Source organism: Akebia trifoliata, chromosome 12, assembly GCF_017979445.1.
Source record: "Akebia trifoliata isolate Shusen 1 chromosome 12, ASM1797944v1, whole genome shotgun sequence".
NCBI lineage: Eukaryota > Viridiplantae > Streptophyta > Magnoliopsida > Ranunculales > Lardizabalaceae > Akebia > Akebia trifoliata.
Genome location: NC_141386.1, coordinates 17,118,374 through 17,138,494, shown reverse-complemented (window position 1 = coordinate 17,138,494; position 20,121 = coordinate 17,118,374). Strand labels below are relative to the sequence as shown.

At 34.1% G+C, this 20,121-nt stretch overlaps 1 protein-coding gene and 2 long non-coding RNA genes across 15 annotated transcripts; all 3 read left to right on the top strand.

Moving 5' to 3' along the window:
• The first annotated feature begins 4,166 nt into the window (after window positions 1-4,166).
• Window positions 4,167-5,959, top strand: LOC147388973 (uncharacterized). The gene is made up of 4 exons (XR_015170956.1): window positions 4,167-4,660; window positions 5,166-5,337; window positions 5,784-5,844; window positions 5,937-5,959. It is a non-coding gene; the product is annotated as an uncharacterized LOC147388973 (long non-coding RNA).
• Window positions 5,960-5,963: 4 nt separating this feature from the next.
• Window positions 5,964-9,669, top strand: LOC147388972 (pre-mRNA-processing factor 19-like). 9 transcript variants are annotated; one of them, XM_086419632.1, is made up of 8 exons: window positions 5,970-6,538; window positions 6,987-7,047; window positions 7,180-7,300; window positions 7,374-7,497; window positions 8,812-8,916; window positions 9,015-9,126; window positions 9,267-9,318; window positions 9,491-9,669. In XM_086419632.1, the coding sequence occupies exons 4-8, from the start codon at window positions 7,393-7,395 to the stop codon at window positions 9,651-9,653; spliced, it is 537 nt and encodes a 178-aa protein (XP_086275758.1). In that variant the 5' UTR covers window positions 5,970-6,538; window positions 6,987-7,047; window positions 7,180-7,300; window positions 7,374-7,392; the 3' UTR covers window positions 9,654-9,669. The 9 variants fall into 9 exon arrangements, 7 of the variants coding, with proteins under 7 accessions (XP_086275758.1, XP_086275760.1, XP_086275757.1 ...); XM_086419634.1 differs by having other exon boundaries at window positions 7,140-7,300; XR_015170955.1 differs by lacking the exon at window positions 7,374-7,497 and having other exon boundaries at window positions 5,964-6,538; window positions 7,140-7,300; window positions 9,214-9,318; window positions 9,491-9,604.
• A 3,560-nt stretch (window positions 9,670-13,229) lies between these two features.
• On the top strand, window positions 13,230-17,104 carry LOC147388971 (uncharacterized). Of its 5 annotated transcripts, XR_015170389.1 has the most exons (7): window positions 13,230-13,528; window positions 13,764-13,884; window positions 13,971-14,056; window positions 15,601-15,635; window positions 15,727-15,881; window positions 15,986-16,088; window positions 16,723-17,104. It is a non-coding gene; the product is annotated as an uncharacterized LOC147388971 (long non-coding RNA). The 5 variants fall into 5 exon arrangements; XR_015170387.1 differs by having other exon boundaries at window positions 15,601-15,881; XR_015170386.1 differs by lacking the exon at window positions 13,971-14,056 and having other exon boundaries at window positions 15,601-15,881.
• The last annotated feature ends 3,017 nt before the right edge of the window (window positions 17,105-20,121 follow it).

Below are 20,121 nucleotides of genomic sequence, written 5' to 3'. Positions count from 1 at the left end.
TTGTTCTAAGTTAGAATATAGGAAAAAGCTTCCATAACCAAAATAAATAAATAAGGAGATAAAGGATCTTCCTGTCTTAGACCCCATCCACTTCTGAAAAACCCATATGCTGTGCCATTTATAAGGGGTCGAAAAACTTGCAGTGGACATGCATTCCTCAACTCTATCTGTCCAACCTGGAGGGCATCCAAGTTGAATAAGTATTGATTTCAAAAAACCCCAAAGAACACAACCATTGGCATTTCTAATATCAAATTTGACACAAAAAGACTCCGGAGATTTGGGCTATGGTAATTATGAACCATTTCATGGGCAAGGAGAATATTATCTTAGATTTTTCTCCCCTTAATAAAATCCAACTAATTTTAGAAAGACAGCCGGCTAGCCTATTAGCTAATTATTTGGAGACAACTTTATAGATAAAGTTGCAAAGGGCAATTGGTCTAAACATTCGAGATGATTGGCATTCTCTTCCTTAGGAATCAAACAAATTAATGTGGCATTCATTTCCTTCAACAATTTCCCTTTCTTGAAGAAATCCAACACTACCACACAAACATCCTCTCCAAAAATATCTTAGAACTTGATGAAAAATTCACACCCAAATCCATCCAGTCTTGGAGATTTATTTTTTGGGGAGTTAAAAAGAACAAATTTTATTTCCTCTTCAGTAACAGGACTCGATAAAATTTGCACATATGCCTTAGAAAATTTAGAAATAAAAGGCACTTGCAAACTTACAGTAGGATTCAGGTTTGAAAACATTGTTGAGAAATACTGTGTTGCCCATGCTCCCATACTTTATTCATCATTAAGTAATTCTCCTTGATCCCTTTCTAGCTACATAATTCCATGTTTAGCAATATTTGTCATCACCAAAGAATAAAAAAATTTGGTATTTTTCTCTCCTTCCCGAGGCCATTGAATTCTCGACATTTACCTATACAGACTTTTTTCATTTTCTAATTCAGCATTATAGATCCTCAAAGCTTCTACCTCCTGACATTGAAGATTGTTGTACATCGGAAGTCTCTGAATCTGATTTTGAATTCGAAACATGTTCTCCTTAATTTTCTCTTTCCGACTCTAGATATTACCAAAGGAATTCCTATTCCACTCTCTGATAGAGTTTTTAATTAACTGAATTTTCCTAGTAAGTTTAAACATAGGAGTACCCCTTACTTCCTGATTCCATGCATTATAGGCTACTTCTCTAAAACCTGGTTTCCCTATCCACAAAGAAAAAAATTTGAAATTTTTTGGACCTCTAGCAAAATTCTTTGGAAACACCAATTTTAAAGGGGCATGATCCGACACTCTGTAAGGCAGATAATTCAACGTCATATGCGGGAATTTAACCATCCATGACTTATTAATTAACGCCTTATCTAATTTGCATAGAATTCGACGAGCTCCTGTGGATTTATTACTCCATGAAAACCACTCATTAGTAGTCCTCAAATCCTGAACTCCAATCAAGTTTATAACATCATTAAAATCCTGCATTGATCTCCATGAAGCAAGTCTCCCTCCGAGTTTTTCTTCTTGGAATCTAACAGCATTAAAGTCGCCCATTATAATCCATGGATCTATTGTAGATAAATTGCTAAGGTTTGCCCACAATCTTCTTCAGTCATTCTCAAAATTTTCAGCATAAGCAAATGACATAAAGCTCACACAATTTTATGAACTTAAAAAAAAAAAAAAAAAAAAAAAGTCAGAAAAATATTTTTTTGAGAACGGAATTTTCATTTTAAGTTTAGGAGTTAGTAGCCATCCATTTTCAAAACCTTGGATTAATTCCAAAATAAATTGTTTTTCATTGTTTTATCTGAATTTTTTTCCACAAAATCTAGAGGTTTGTAGTATTGGATTGGAAATGTGGCAATCCATTTAAGCTCAACAACCCTTAGTAGGATTGAAATCTTACTAAGTTAGTAAGAAAAGTGTTTTTTCTAATAAAATAGTATATTGCTTAAAAAGTCCCTTAACAAAGTTGCGTGAAAACTGAAACCACGAGGCGGGAAGTTGAAAAACCCGCGATTCCGACGCTTGTTCGCAATTATTCGTGTTTTTAATAAAAAAATCTCCGTTTTCTTCAAAAAATTAGCGGTTTCTTAAAAAAAAAGTAATTTAATTGGTAGATGAGAATTTAGTGATTAAATCACAATTTTTTCAAAACACCAACGATGTTTTTCAATATGATCCCTAGATCAAAGAAGATGCTGCCCGTGATAAATTTTGTAAGTCCGAATCTATTTAGAGTTATTTATCACGATGCACTCATCCCAAAGTGATAGGGTGGCAAAGCCTTCTATTTCACATAGTTAAATTTAAAATTTCATTTTGAGGTAATATTTTGATTAAGAAAATATATATATATCTTGTTTAGAGCATTTTGATACAAACTGGAATATTTCCTAGACATTAAATGTTTCTTCTATATGAGGTATCCAATTGGCCATGAATTCCACCTATAATCCCAGAGTTATTTATCACGATGCAGTCATCCCACTTTCTTTGTTGCCTTGAACTTTCAGGGAAGGATGCGAGGCAAAAACCTCTTCATCTAGGGAAAGATTGGAAAATCAGTAAGATGATCAGTGAAATGTGGAACAATCTAACCGAGACCGACAAAGCTGTAAGTGAAATGTGGAACAATATCCCAGGGGTTTTGTTGAATATTTTAGATAGCCCTCTATTTCAAATTGATGACAGATCCCTTGAGCATGGTCTTCTATGAGTGGCTAATAAAAAAACGACTTATATGCAAACAACTTGGCAAAACCCTTGATCCTCCCTCCCCATTTTCAACCTCTTAAACCCTTGAAAGCAAGAGTTATTGGGGAAAAAAAATAAGGGTTGCCTTTGGTTATTTTGTGCTCAATGGGTGTAAAGAAGAGATATAATATAAAATTTGAGTTATTAATCAAGAGAGCTTCTATTGCCACACCAACATTTGCTAATGCCACCACAAATATACTAATTCGGTGGTGATTTATTTCAATATGAAATAGGTTGGCATTAACAAAAATTGGTGTGGCAATAAAATTTCTCATAAACAAATACCAAATCTCTTATTGTAATCATTTGACAATCACACCATATCTTTGCTACCACATGATAAATAAGAGACAGAATTCTTTAGAGGGAATTAAAATTTTATTGAAAGTCTTACTAATAAATACTACATCTTTCACGTTGAAATAGAGTTTCAAATTATATAAATTTTTTTTTTTTTGATTGATAAGTTTGAGTTAAAGAGACCCCGCCCTGGAAATACTACTAACGAGTGTAATTACAAGATAAATCTTCCTCTACAATTCTTACTAGTTCTTGTGGAACATTGCACTGCTCTACAATAACTAAAAAATTATCTGAATAGGACCCCAATTTGGCAAAAATAATCTGCCACCAGAATTCTCTCTCCCAAAGAATTCAAAATAACACTCAACAAAGAATTGGACCTGTTCAAAAATTTCCAGCAGTATTTCACAATACTTCCATGAGGGCCCAATCTCTTGCTTGATGCATTTGATTGAGTACAAGGAATCTGAGGAGATAATGATTCTTTGCAAATTCTTTAATCTTGCATATCTCCCACATAATTTTTGCCAATGAACCCGAATCCTGAAACATGCTGAGATTTATCCCCATCTGTATTGATTTTCACCACGTTCTCCTCCGTAGTTGCCCAAAAGATATGTTTAATCTCTGGTTTGGCAACTATGTAACCGCAGCTCCATTTTCTCATAATCTGCACATTAGTTCCTCAGGAGTCATCTTCAATAGCTGCCCCATCAAAACAATTCTTCATAGCCTCTCCCCCTGTTTCAACATTATTTTCTTTGGAGATATAATTTCTACAAATATTCGTTGGTTTCGCTCCTTCCAGCAATAGTATATTACTGCACAAAATGCTGAATGTAACATTTGCCCCATCTGTTTACATTGAAAATGCACACTATTGATCACTTAATTTCATCCTCTATCACTCCCTCAATAAAGCTAAAATTCGTTATTAATATAGCATTAAATTCGACGGCCCAAGTCTCACGTTTATTGTGGCAGCCCAAAAATCCACATGGAAGCCCAACAAAATTATTCGACGGGCTAAGCCCAACGAACCACCGGATTTTTCATTTTTTAACAAAATAAAAAGACGAAAATTTTCTTGAAAACTAAAAATCCTCTGCTTTCGATCATCGAACAAAAACCTCCTCTTTCAATCTCCTGTTTCTCGAAAACTCACAAATCCCTGTCTGAATCTCCCATTCGATTTTCTTTCTCAAGGAAAACAAGAATTTCTTCTCAATCTCCCATTTCCATCAAAAACTCACAAATCCGTCAATATTGAAGCCCGATCGATCAAACCAGCATTAGAGAACACCGATCAATCAAATGAGACATTCGACAGCACCGAACAATCTCTCACTCTCACTCTCACTCTACGCCTTTCTCTTCAATCGCTCATGTCCCTCAAATCAAAGAACTCCTAGCTCTTTTCACTTCGTCAATGGATTTTTGATCTCTCAGAGCTCAAATCGAAGAGTAAATCAAGGTTCAAGTCGAAAATACTAAGAACTGAAGCTCACTCATCAATGCCACTGAACAAACCCTAAAAAAAAAAATCACTCTAGATCTCTCTTCTTCGTCCGAGGTATTGCTTAATTTCTTCTGATTTTGTTTCTTTGTTCTTAATCTGTTGATATATTGCCTTCTGATTTTGTTTCTTTATTGTTAATCTGTTAATTTCTTCTGATTTTGTTTCATTGTTGTTAATCAGTTGGTACATTGCCTTCTAGTTTTCAATGAAAAATGGTAGCTATTTCAATCGAATAATCTTATTGAGTTAAATTATGTTTTGTAGAGAGGTTGGTGTCTGAAATTTCTGCATTTTTGTTTATTTTTTTTGGTGAACCCTTCAAGTTTCCCTCAACTGAATTCTTGGTCAGGTCCCATAGTGTTATGTTTCCATTTGATAAAATTTCCATCTGGGATCACCACCCACTATTTTTTTAAGTCTTTCATTTTAAATTATCTGCACTTGACTTGCTTCCTAGCGTTCTTGATTAGCATCTACTGTCTACTTTAACCCGAAACATGTTGAGCTTTAATACAACTAATGTTCACTTTGTTCTTGCATCAATGTTGCCTTGCTTCAGGAGTAGGAACAGATGGAAAGTTAAGAACACTAGGAAGCAAGTCAATTGCAACTCATGGCTGAGCAAGCCCAGCAGAAATGTGAAGGGGGGATGGATGCAGCATCTGCTACTTGCTTAGGTAATGATGTGAGCCGTAGGCCTTCCCCAACCTCTACTACTGCTGATGCTCCAGGTAACTCTGATTTGAACTGTTTGTGGTTCAGAATTTTAATTTTAAGGCTTTCTTGAATTTCTAAGTTGGAATAAAAATTTGAAACTTAATCTAGTGGTTGACACTAGGCACTATTAAAATTTGAAACTCTATGCGAGCATTTTTCTTTGCTTTTGTGCTTGGATTTGGTTCATATATCCTCCAATTGATGAGGTCATCAGGATAGATGTTGTCCCTTGATTCGATGGTCCAATTCAACGATCGAGACTGTCGAATGGATCCATAATTCGACGGTTCTGGGCCATCGATATTTCAGTATTTTCACGTAGTGATGGGATGGCAGAGTTTAATTGCCATGACTGTTTTCAGTCTTCCTGTATTCTATAAACAAAGACATTTTCTATTCTTCCCTACTTGGGCTTTTGGTTTGCCAATTTGGGTCCTTACGATTCCCATCTCATTTCTAGAATCAGGGATATGGATTCTTCTTACATACTACACGATCGGGTTCACTCCTTTTGCGAGCAGGTAATTGCCACTAAAAATATGATTCCAATTAAGTTGGAAGGTCTTTTGTTTGATTTTCCTTTTCTTTTCTGACACATCTTCGATATATGTAGGTTTTTCTGACAGTTCTTGGCGTACATCAGATGGCTCTCTCTCTCTTTAGGTTCATTGCTTAATTTCTTCTGATTTTTTTCTTTGTTATTAATCTGTTGATATATTGCCTTCTGATTTTGTTTCTTTATTGTTAATCTGTTAATTTCTTCTGATTTTGTTTCTTTGTTGTTAATCAGTTGGTACATTGCCTTCTAGTTTTCAATGAAAAATGGTAGCTATTTCAATTGAATAATCTTATTGAGTTAAATTATGTTTTGTAGAGAGCTTGGTGTCTGAAATTTCTTCATTTTTGTTTATTTTTTATTGGTGAACCCTTCAAGTTTCCCTCAACTGAATTCTTGGTCAGGTCCCATAGTGTTATGTTTCGATTTGATAAAATTTCCATATGGGATCACCACCCACTATTTTTTTAAGTCTTTCATTTTAAATTATCTGCACTTGACTTGCTTCCTAGCGTTCTTGATTAGCATCAATTGCAACTCATGGCTGAGCAAGCCTGGTAGAAATGTGAATGGGGGGATGGATGCAGCATCTGCTACTTGCTTAGGTAATGATGTGAGCCGTAGGCCTTCCCCAACCTCTACTACTGTTGATGCTCCAGGTAACTCTGATTTGAACTGTTTGTGGTTCAGAATTTTAATTTTAAGGCCTTCTTGAATTTCTAAGTTGGAATAAAAATTTGAAACTTAATCTAGTGGTTGTGACACTAGGCACTATTGAAATTTGAAACTCTATGTGAGCATTTTTCTTTTCTTTTGTGCTTGGATTTGGTTCATATATCCTCCAATTGATGAGGTCATCAGGATAGATGTTGTCCCTTGATTCGATGGTCCAATTCAACGATCGAGACTGTCGAATGGATCCATAATTCGACGGTTCTGGGCCATCGATATTTCAGTATTTTCACGTAGTGATGGGATGCCAGAGTTTAACTGCCATGACTGTTTTCAGGCTTCCTGTATTCTATAAACAAAGACATTTTCTATTCTTCCCTACTTGGGCTTTTGGTTTGCCAATTTGGGTCCTTACGATTCCCATCTCATTTCTAGAATCAGGGATATGGATTCTTCTTACATACTACACGATCGGGTTCGCTCCTTCTGCGAGCAGGTAATTGCTACTAAAAATATGATTCCAATTAAGTTGGAAGGTCTTTTGTTTGATTTTCCTTTTCTTTTCTGACACATCTTCGATATATGTAGGTTTTTCTGACAATTCTTGGCGTTCTTTGGTGTACATCAGATGGCTCTCTCTCTCTTTCGGTTCATTGCTGCAGCGGGTAGAACAATGGTTGTTGCAAATACGCTTGGTACATTTACCTTGCTAATGGTTTTTATCTTCGGAGGTTACATTGCCGCCAAAGGTTAGTATTTGATTCTTGTACTGATGTGTACTTGGATTCTGTTAATATTTGATGAAAAATATTGGATTGTAAGGATCTATCTGTGTCTGCAAATGATCTTCAACCGTGGATGGTTTGGGGCTACTATGTGTTCTCCTATGATGTATGGGCAAAATGCCATAGCCATCAATGAATTTCTTGATGACAGATGGAACAATGTAAGATCTCCTCGTAGTTTCACAATTATTATTTGTTTTCTTGATTGAATGCTAGCATCTACATCTAAACTATAACTAGCCTCCATCATCCAAGATTAATGCTATTTGACTCGTCAACCCACGGTTGGTAAGGCCCTTCTCAAGGGAAGAGGGTTGTTTGTGGATGAGTATTTGTATTGGGGCTCTTATGGAATTTTCTCTCTTATTCAATATTCTCTTTACTCTAGCATTGACTTACTTCAGTTGTAAGTGATCATTTCTCAAGTTCGAGAAGTATATTCTGTGTTGGATTAGTTTTGTACATTGAATTCATAAGCAGTTTTCAAGATAGTAAGTTTTCGGGACGTGTATATCCTATTCTTCTTTATTGTGCAATAATGAAGTCCGGTTGCATGTGAACAATCAATTGAACTTGCATTGATGTATCTATTTTTTGTTGAGTGTCATAGAGTCAAGTGGATTCATCAATTTAACTGGAAAATTGAAAACAACAGGGCTGAAAAGAACAGAATGTTCCCAATTTTAACATTTAACCCTTTGAAACTATGTGATGCTTGATGGTTTTAGAATAAAAACAACACACGGGTAACAAATCAAGTAGAACAGAAAAATTATCATTCCGATTAATTTTAATCGGAGAAAAAAAAAAGTTCATAAAAATTATCATTCCTAAAAGGAGCACTCATACCACATATCGAAAGGAAATCACGGTTGTGCATTCTTTCTATGGACAATCCTTTAATGCAAGAAGGACACCACTCAATCTAACAACATTCCTAAATAATTGCAGATATGTAAGGGTTTGCTTAAATGTTATGAGATACCTACTTTATTCATGTATAATTCTTAACTCTCAAGTTTCTCCCTGGATTTGTTCCTTTATAAGATGAATAGATTGCACATACTGAATTGTATTATTGCATTGTGTTATTTTAAATTAGCTCGTGGGTCATGAGCTCCTATTAAGTATTCTCGGGTTATTATTTTGTTTGTGTAAACTTTTTAGAATTCAAAGGTGTTTTCTTCAAAGATTTTGTCTTTAGATGGGAGTTGTTATGTTCGAGTTAATTCTTATTTTATTGTTGTGAGGTAGGTCGCCCCGACTGCCTTTGTACATTCTCTTTTCTTTTAATTAAATTTATACTTGTAATAAATAAATGAAAACTCTTAAGTTGCTCCCTAGATTTGTCCCTTTATAAGTTGAGTAGATCACATATACTGAATTGTATTATTCCATTTTCGATCATGTTATTTTAAATTAGCAGTGTTTCTGCCTATTTTTTTTATTGGAAACATCTCTATTAATTCTGTCAGGTGCAAGCTGTTACAATCCATGCCACCCAAAAGTATTTGGTGTCTGCTTCACTTGACAATACTTGGTGCTTTTATGAGCTTTCTTCTGGGCTGTGCCTTACTCAGGTTTCTCTCTCTCTCTCTCCCCCCCTCCTCCCCCCCCCCCCTTTTCCTCTTTTTTTTTCCTTTGTGTGTTCCAAGTTGAATAATTAGCAGCTTTGCAGGTTGGGGATGTCATGCCACGTTCTAATGTTCTCATGAAGTTGTGGGATCTACGTAAATTGAGGAACTTCCAGACCCATACTCCCTATGATTCAAGCACACCAACTAATTCTGGTATCTAAATTTTCTTCATCAACTGATTTTTTTCATGGCCATTAGTAAATCCTTATTTGTGTTCTTCTCCTCAATGTATGGTATTAGGCTAGTTCAACAAGAACAATACATAATGCTTGATCTTGTTTCTGGATTTGCAGTGGACTTTGATCATAGTGGAAGTTATCTTGCAACTACGGGCTCAGACATAAGGTCGGTAATCCAATAAATCCCAAAGAATCGGAATTCAATTTAGAATTGTAGTACACACCAATCTTTGACTACATTTGATGTATAAATGCTTACAAATGCAGTTATTTTAACACACTATTTTGTAGAATACTTGAAATCTCGCAGTCTCATTAAAGTAATTTAATTACTGCAGAATTTACCAAGTTGCCAATGTCAAAGCAGAACAGAAATATATCAAAACTTTCCCTGATTTGTCAGGCACAGGTATTGTACAAGAAACATTCCTTCCTTATAAGCTTAAATGTATCATTAGTGCTGTGAAATTATTAATGATCTTAGATTGGTGCAGTTTCTGAGATTTGGGTATTGTATTTTGTGTGCGAAATTTGGCGCAGATGCAAAATATATGGCAGTAGGGTCAATGGACCGAAACCTCCGCATATTTGGCCTGCCCAGGGATGGTCCAGAAGAATCTTAGAAAACCTACAACTACTACACCCCTGTTCGTGAAATGCCCATGACACCTTATTTGCTGCACGATTGGTGTACTTTTGGGAAAAAAATTGTTGAATTTTGATGCTGGTTTAGTTTTTAATGTTGGGTATTCTTTTTCTAATTTCAACTAAAGCAATGGAGAAGAGGGCAGCACTGTTGGATATTATTCGGCTTTGTACGTTTTTTCTCCTTGCTGGTGAGGCAGGCAAATACTAGGGAATCTACTTTGCTTTGAGCTATAAATGGGGGGAAAATCTGTATTTGAAAAGTTATTGATAGACCAAACTCGAATGATTTTGCAAGAAAACTGTTTTAGGGTTCTGATGTAACATTTAAGATAACCTCTTAGGCCAAAATTCAGCACCAATGTATGAAGGGATTTTCCACCACTTTCTTGTGTCAAATTAATTAATACTTTTTTCTTTTTTCAGTAGCCCTTTGCTTTGCATATGCAAATGTAAATCCATTTGCGTGCAAAGGTTTGTGTTTCTTTCAATGCTTAGTAACAATGGAATTATAAATAAAAGAAAATAATGTATTCTAATAGAAAGTCCTCGACTAGTAACCTTGGCAAAGAAAACAATGTATTCGAAGCATCATAAAGAAATAGCCTTTGCAGTAATTCGACGACTTAGAGCCGTCGAATTTATGAATCAATGCCAGATTCTATGGCTTCAAACCGTCGAATTTGTTTTATGACCTGGCCCATTTCGACGAACAATTTCAATGTGTGAGGCTGTCGAATTATGAAAATTTGACGGTTGTGGGTCGTTGAATTAAGAGCATTTTCACGCATTGGATCCAAATCCACTGCGTATATGGGCATCGAAAAAATCGATGGTCATTTGTCTCTTGATGGTTTCCGCACATTGAGCACCATGATACCCATTTGAAACCCGTCTTATTCAGATTTTCCACTGTAGATAATTTCTTCCGTACAGCTAGCCAAGAAATAAACGAAAATCTTGGAATATGGTTCTTGTTCCAACTAATTTTCTTTCAACCAACTGAACCTTGCCCTTCATGTAATGCCTCATGAGCTGATTTCGATGTGAATTTCCGATTCAAGGTTCAACACCAAACTATTCTATCCCTCAACAACATCTTCAGAATTGGAGTGGATGATATCTGATCCTTAACTAATTGCATTCGTTTGTTATATGGCCTTGGGAATATCCACCTTCTATCGGCAATAAAATCCCAAATCCTTGCATTTAAATGACTATTGAATTCATAAATAGATTGCCAAATCTGAAAATTATGCTCCCTTCTTGTAACCAAGGATCTTTGCAAATATAACTGCCTTCCCCATTGCAAATTAAAAATTGAACATGCTTTTGAATAAATTCCCAGTCCCATAAAATGCCTTTCCATGCCCAAGATGCATTATTTGAAGGTTGACATCCCAAATATCCGAATGCCCGACATATCTCTTCCTCTTCCAGTCTGCCCAAAAGTATTTATTTTCCACCAAACTCCAGAATAACTTAGTCATACCAATTTTGTTTATATCCCTTAGGCGTCGAATACCAAGTCCTCATTTTTCAAAAGGTTTTCACACTCTTGCCCAACTAATAGGATGAATAGAATGCACAAGAGAAGGACCCCTCCACAAAAAATTGTTTTCTATTTTTTTCAAGACATTCATCGCAATATTGAAAGAGGCAGACCAATAGGCTTGAAAACTAGATAAAACTAATTTAATTAATTCTAGTCTTCCCGCATAGGACAATAGGTTCGCTCTCCAACCTTCCACCCTTTTAGAAATTCTATCAATCAGAGGTTGACAAAAATTATGTGATAATCTTGATGAAAATAAAGGAAGTCCCAAATATTTGATGGGAAGAGTACCTTTTGAAAATCCAAGAATATATAGAATAAGGTTCTAATTTTTACATGAATCACTGAAGAAAAGCTAACTCTTTGCTTCATTTACTTGAAGACCAGAAACAATGTGGAATAAATTCAAAACATCTTGAATAGACAATACTAAAGATACATATGAATTAGAAAAAATTAGGATGTCATTAGCAAAAATCAAATGTGAAACACCTTGAACAATCAAAATTCTAGGGATATTCAATTGATTTGAAGAAATTTTCTGATTAAGAATGCAAGAAAATGCTTCCATAATCAATGTGAATAGATAAGGAGATAGTGGGTCACCATGTCTGACACCTCTTTCACTTCTGAAAAATCCATAAGGTGTGCCATTAATAAGAATTGAAAAACTTGGAGTGGACACACATTCCATGACTGGGTCTATCCAAACAAGTGGACATCCTAATTTAAAAATAATTGATTTCAAAAAGCTCCAATTCACACAATCATAGGCTTTTCTAATACCAATTTTGGCACAAAAAGATTCAGGAGATTTTAAAGAATTATACTTATGAACCATTTCATGGGCTAAAAGGATATTATATAATTTTACTCCACTTGATACTATCATTGTATTTAATTGAAAATCAGCAAAGTCATTCAAAATGGTAAAATTTTAAAATAGCCGTTCTAAAGTTACTTCTGACGATACTACACTCAACACTGCGGTAGCCTAGCTGTGTACAGAAGGCCATGGATTTTTTTAAAATTTATGGTTATCTGCACACTACCATGTCAGTAAAGTTTTGAGTGCAGTGTCATAGGAAGTCATTTTAGGATTTTCCACTTTACAAAAATGGTAAAGATTTTAATGTTTATAAATCTCTATAATCCTATAAGATGGTCTTCCAAATCAAATTTGTACTTAAAATAATCTAATAACGTTAAAATAGAATTCACCAAAGTAACTAGATCATATAGTTGGAGTTAACGATGGTCTTCTAAATTAAATTTGTACTCAAAATAATCTAACAACATTAAAATAGAACTCACCAAAGAAGGTAGATCCTATATACCATCTATTCCTACACTTCACAAATCTTGTCACATAGCTCTCATCTTAAATGCTTTAGTAAAACAAGATTTTTTTGATATCTATGGCAAGAATTGAGGTATATAGAATCTCAAAATAATCCAATGTGCTAATCCATGTGGGCCCAATGACCCTTCTTAGTATTTGAAATCTTAAAATTGAAAATTTTCTTACTAATTTAGTAAGATTTGAAGTCCGAGTAACGGTTGTTTTGTTGAAATGGATTACCACATTAGCAATCCATGACCACAACCCTCTAAATTTAATGGAAAAACTCATATCCAAAACAAATTCATTTTATTTTATTTTTTTTTGGACTTGATGCAAGGTTTTGAAAAAGGATGCCTACCGACCTTCCATGGAACTCACAAATTTAAATTTAGAATACAACAGTAAAAATAAATAAAAAATTTTACATGAATTTTGTCCTATACAACTATGTGGCATTCGATCATGCTATTAGATGCCACAAGGTGAGGTCAGTGATCTTTAGTAAGAGTTGAAATCTTACTAAGTTAGTAAACCTAGTCGGACTCTAAAAATTTCTGGGCAGAGGACATGTAGACAGGAGATTGTTTTGTTCTTTTCACATGTGAAACGGCAGGTTCAGTGCTGTGAGCAAAATATTACTCCCCAACCACAATTTCCTCTATATGACCTGTCGCATTTATGGGAGGAAGTTTCCGCCGAGCTCCTACATTTTTCTTCTTTATAAGGAACTTTTGGATCCAACAAAGCCCTAACCCTACACCTTAGACTTAACTTTCTTCATAACAGTTGATCTCTTCTTCTGTCTTAACCACTTTGAGTGATATTTTCATGGTGAGTCATTGATTTGATCTGATCTATAGTCTTTTAATGCGATTTAAAATCTGATTGTTGTGTTGGTAAATTAAAAGCTTTTTATCTTGGTTTCTGATCTATATAATGGTTATGTGTTTCATTGAACAGTGAGCCACAATCGTAAATTCGTCAAAAGTTTATCATTATTTTGTAAAAAGCTCTATTTACTTTTTAATTGTCGAAAACTGAGATATTTATTAAATTGTGTTTGTAGGTCAGTTGAAGGATATCTTCATAAAATCCTTTAAGATGATAGGGCTAAATTGGATGATCAACACAGCAATCATGAGGTCACTGGTCCGATCCCGATTTATTAACAAGCAGAAGGTCAACAGGTACTATTCCTTTCATTCAAATTGCTGTTGTGTGGTGGATGTTTTCTGAAACATTGTTTTATGCGCTTCCTTGTGGAATCTAACAGCATCATTAGCTGAATGAGATCACGAGAACCTGGATCTAAAAGAATTCACAAATGCTACACTTCGTGGCGATGCTCATGCATTATGAGTACTTTATTAATCTCCTTGTTTCTTGTTATTTTCTGTCAATATTCTGTAATTGTGTTTTATAGAATTTTTTTAATCTAATTTTTAAAGTACAGGTTTCTAATATTTCATTTAAAAATTCTGTTTTTACCAAGTATTTTAAAAAAGCGGAACCCAGAACCAAACCAAAGCCAATTAAAACTCAAAATACTCAGGTTTGGTTCGGTTCTGATTTTGATGTTTCTAAAAATCAGAACTGAACCTTAATTATTAGGTTTTCTTCTAGTTTTTGCAAAACTTGACATACATAAATATCTCATCACTGTTTTGCAATTGATGACTTACCCTGTGACACACTACGTGATATTGCATTTAGAACCACTATGCAATTGCACTAAAAATGACTGCCTAAATCGGTAGTTATTTTCAATGTTTTTTAGCAGTCGTTATTTCCTTAATGACAAAAGATTTTAAACGTACTTTTGTCTGTTATTGTGATGTGTATACACTGTCGTTGTTTTTGATAGATTTGAACCGTCGTAACAATTTTATTTGTGAGACGTAGGATCTAGTATAAAATTACGGCCACGATATGTAATTAACCCTAGCTAGAGATCTCAATTTGTTTCCCCTTATAACCCTCCTCTCTCTCTCACTCTCTCTCTCTATTGTCTACATGTAAAGAAGCAACTCAAACAACCATTATTTATACATGTGGAATATTTAACAATTTTGAAATTGTTTATTCATGTGTGAATTTTAGCCGATTTGAAAATTATTCATGCATGTTGGCTCTTTAATTAAATTTTATTTTGGTAAAAATTGTCACATGAGCCTTAGGGCATTGAACAAGATTTAAGATTTTTCACATTTTTTTCCTTTTATGGCCGGAATTTGAGGCATTGTGAAATATTTGGGGGCATTTTTGCTGTAGGATTCATTTGGCAAATTCAATATAAATTGATGATAATTGGACCCTATCTTGACTTTAGTCTTTGCCTATTGACCATCGAATTTTCTTGGATCGTAGTAGAGACCAATCATCTCAATTGAGTGGGTTCGATGCTTAACACTTTCCGAAACCCATAATTTGACCTCTTACCCGTGGACCGATCCGGATCCACTTTGTAATTATTTTTGGTTCCTAGACCTAAACTTGGGGGTTACTCCCAATTCTTAGAAAATCCCCCATTTTACCACCGAGACGTTTTTTATTATTTAGTAAAAAGTGTCGAGGCGCTTTCACCTGCAAAGGCCCTCAAAAGCTCTACAATTCCATTCATTCCAAACTATCACCCAGTATATGAGCATTCCCTTGGTAGAACTTGCTTATGGTTTATGGTACAAGCAACATGGGTATTATAAAAATTACAATTCCTATATTTTCTACTACTTAATGTTCAGAATTGCCCATCTTTTGTTGTAAAATGCTATGAAATTTGACCAAAATGGAACTTCCCTTCTCATGCAAGTTGGTTATAGCGGCTTGTCAACCACTTTGTACCCTCTAGTTCAATGGATAACATGACAAAGTTCAATCATTTATGCTACATTTCTTGCTTGTAGGAGGCTTACGCTCTCTATGATCCCAAGGTTCTAGGGTGAGTAACAGTGTTTTTCTCTTAAATGAGGGCATAATAACATGTCTAATGCCTTTGGGGCCACTGTTTTTGGATTCCAAACATTTGTCAGTGACCCAATGCTACATGTAGACATGGTGTGGTGTTATTTCATGCTCCGGGATGTCAAATGGCTTCGATCGCTAAGGTACGCCTTGAAAATGCAAGAGAAGGACTTCAATATTTTCTTGAGAAGGACCCCAGCAAAGCAAATTCCTATGTTGCATTGTGAGTATTTTTCTAAATGTTCATTGAAGCTTGTATCTTTTTGCTTTGTTAACTGAAGAAGCTTTATTTGCTTTCCAAAGTTGATTCCCCATATTTGTTTATAGGTACTTGAGACTAGAGCTCTTGGAAGGGGTGGTGGCTTATCACAACGGGGAGTCTGAAAAATCCTAGAAGGCATTGATCTAATAAAAAACTAGATGCCTGGAGGTTTGTTGTTAAGTAAAATTATTTTTCATCTAATCTTGGTAAACTATAATTTCAAGATAACACCGTGAACTACTCATTTAGACCAAGCACATTCACTGCAGAACTGTGAGCACGTCCCTTACTTTTAAAGTTTGTTTTAGTTCTCTTTCAATATTGAAGAAACGTCCATCCTAAAAATTTGGTGAAAAAAATTAAAGAATAGTGAAATTGAAGAAGCTACAGTCAGTTACCATATGGATTCATTTGTTGAGTGAAGATGTACCATTTGTTGCCCCACTTGGTGCATCTGAGAGGTCTCAAATGATCCTCACCAGATTTCCTAATCTTAGGTACCTAGATATGTATACAAATACAGAAACTTATACGAAAAACAAAAATAAGACTCCTCATTTCTTGAAATCAAGGACACATACGTATTTCCTACCAATATTAAATACCATGCTTTTAGTTTTTAGGATTTTGAGCTAACTATCATTTTCTTAATTATTAAGTCACATGAAATTTAGTGGTACTTTGATAGGATTTTAAGCTAACTATCATTTTCTACGGATCGGTTCCTTGACAAAAGTTGCAATTTGTTTTTCTTCTTAGTAAGAAAAGACCTAATTAATCCTATCAAACTTTTGGTCAGCAGTGGTAGCAACCATTAAAGATTGGGGTAAGCTAAAGATGAAACCAAGTCTACCAACTGAGGACCCTACACTTGCAAATCATAGCAATACACTTGGGCAGGCATCGACTTTGGCTAATTTGAACAGTCGTGTGAACGTGACAGAAGATCCATCAGATACCAATAAAACAGATGAGACGGATCTGGAGATGGAAGATGCTATTCTTCAAGAACTATTTGAAAATCCTTTAGACTGTGATCTTGAAATTACAAAACAAGGTGAAGCTGTAATAGAATATTTGGTTTTGCTAGCTTCTACAGGAAATAATTAGAAATATTCTTTCTTCCCAATGAGAGGTAAAGAACCTAACCATAACTTCAAATTATATTCTCTATAACTAGAATGTTCTGTCATACAATATTAGGTATACTTAACTTTGATTTGATGTGTGATATTGATTATCTTGTTTCCTTTCAATAAATAAATATTGATTACCTTGTTTGTTAAGATTAAAAAAACATGGATTTGAAAGTACTTATAACATATGTTAGATACAAAGACAATGGGTATGTAAACAACTAAAAGAAACCATGGATTTGAAACCTGAGATGAAATGAAAATTCATGCTAGAGAGGAATGTTATATGAAACATGGAAAAACTAAAGACAGTATTTAAGATCAAGTACCTCAGTTTTTATCATGTCAGATGGAATCAGTTTAGGACTTGGTATTGGGAATTGAGATTCGATAAGGTCTCTAATGAGTTCAAAATTCCCCACATGTATCTATTTGTATCCCACAACCTCCCATCAAAACTCAAAAATTTGGGGTATGGTTTGGCTCTTGTTTTTATGTTATCTAAAAATTCCGAACCCAAATTATTAGGTTGGGTTCCGGTTTATGCAAAGGACAAGTTGGAAGGCAATCAATAGAGTATAGACCCCTTTGAAACTCATAATTCAGAAACTTGGGTGTGACATCCCCTTTTCTAATATCTGATTGGAGTTGGTTCTTAAGGTAACATAACTGATAGGAAGTGAAACCAAGTTGGTTATATTCAAGGTAGTAAAAACTGATTAGTTTTTTTTTTTCCATTTTTATATTCTAAATAGTTTGAAGGCTTCCCTAACTTCTAAAAATGACAAATATTACATAAAATTATCAAGTTTCCACTTAATCTATGTATTATAGTTTGAAAAATTCAACTAGAAGTTCATATTACTTGAAATAAAGTTATCTCACATCTTACTTAAATAAATTGTAATTATGATTCTAATGCTTTTATTATAAAAAATAAAATAAAAAAATTTGTGTTCTTGAAAGAAAAAAGCTTTGCTATGATTCATTAAAGAAGATATTTTCTCATGTTTTGCAACAAAAAGGAAATTCGCATGCAAAGATGGAATGCTTTTATCACTAGAGATTATTTTCGTTTTATCTATCATAAGAACTTGGCTGCTGAATGGCTTGCGAAGAAAGGTTTTTCTGGTTCTAATGAAATTACTTTGCTAGATATTGCAAATATTCCTCATGAGTGTCCTTAATTTTATTAGAGGACTCATTTTGTATTTATTTGCTGATTTAGCCTCTTTTCAATAAAAGAGTGGGGCCCTTTATAGCCCCTGCTTACCGATAAAAAAAAATTTTAAAAAATTGAACTCTTTGATATCCGATGTTTTTGGTGGTTCCAGCTTCAATTCGATTTATTTTAGAATCAAAACAGATGATTTATGATGATTCCAATTTTAGCTATCTTAGGAACCAAATTAGAATTATCCATTGGCCCTCGTACAACCTATCCTTCAATGGTTTCCTCCAGCACTCAAGGTTTGTAGTGTCATGTCTCACCACATAATTTAATTAAAAAAAGTAAGACTTGCTCTCTATCAATGTGACCGTTAGGCTTCTAGGAAAAACACATATTTCTTAGAGATCATTTTTAATCTTATAGTGATTAGCACACATTTTCTTAGTGATACATTTTTCTTTGAATCCCTAACATCCCACCAATCATATTGACTGATCAAGGTCTAGAAAGTAGTTTCTAGAGCACTTATTATATGAATTTCATGGATAAATTGCATACTAAATCCCCTCATTATACACAATGCATGGTTAGTAGTCCATATTTATCATTGATTTCAATTAAATTATATAATTTGGAACTAATTACTATTATTTAAGTGTAACAGGAATTATTCACAAAGTTTCAAGGTGAATCAGGAAAATCCATAGTTACCATTGTGATTCAGGATCCAAAATAAGACCGTGGACCAAAATTCAAGTCAATTGACTAAAATTTTACCGCGGTGCCATGATCAATGGTGGCAGCGAGGTCAACAAAAAAAATCTGACCTCGAGATTTGTACTAAAATTTGGCGGCTGAAAAACATTCATATTAAAGTAGGAGTTTGGTATTTTTATAATCATAAGATGTTTCCAAAACCCTAATTACCTAAGAAACCCTAACCTAGTCTCTCTTTAAATAGAAGACTAGACTAAAGGACATCTCATTTTCAAGATCTTCGTGATCTCTAATCTCCCTCGGAGGTCAACTTATATTTTTCTATTATTTTAATTTAGGTTTTTATATTTTTCTTTCTTAATTTTATGAAAGTTGTAAGGAGGCTTTGTTGATTTCAAGTCAAGAAGCAATAAAGATAATTTCTTTCTTTCCATGCTTTCTTTACTTTATTTTTAATTTATTATTCTTGCGATGCCTATTGACTAAATCTCCGTTAGATTGGTTGAGGCAGCCTGAATAAGATTTGTCGGTGTTTTACTATTGTCGTAATGATTTAATAGTTTTATTATGATAGTGTAGGTATTTATTATTAGGTTGAATATTAAATGTTTTTAAAGTTTTGATGGTATCTTTTTTTGATAAGTTCAAGAAGAACCATGCTCTATAGAGAATAGTTAATGTTTACCTAATAATCTCGGCCTAAATTATTGCATACTTTTGATCTCATTTATATTTTAACTGCTTGATTTTTCGATTCATAAACATTAGCTTTATTTTGTGGATCGAGATAAATAAAGAACTAGAAATCACTGATAAAGCTTATAAAAGTGGATCCAATTGATCTACACCTCTCTCTCGTATTCTTAAGTTTTTTTAATAGTTTATTTTAAATAAATCCTCTTTTGTAAATTATTTTTAAATTGCTTGTTAAAATTGAAATGGATTGGAAGTAAAAATACTTTGGATTAATCTTTTTTTTGTGGTTCGACCCTTGCTTGTCAAGTTTTCTTTTGTTCTTTATTTTATAATCATCTACAGCTCAAACAAATTGGCGTTGTTGTTGGGGACAATGGTGCAATCTAATATCTTTTTATCTGAAAATTTTATTCGATTTTTTGTAAATCAAAATTTTTATTTCAGAAAAATTCGAAAAAAATTCTACTGGATTCCTGAAGTC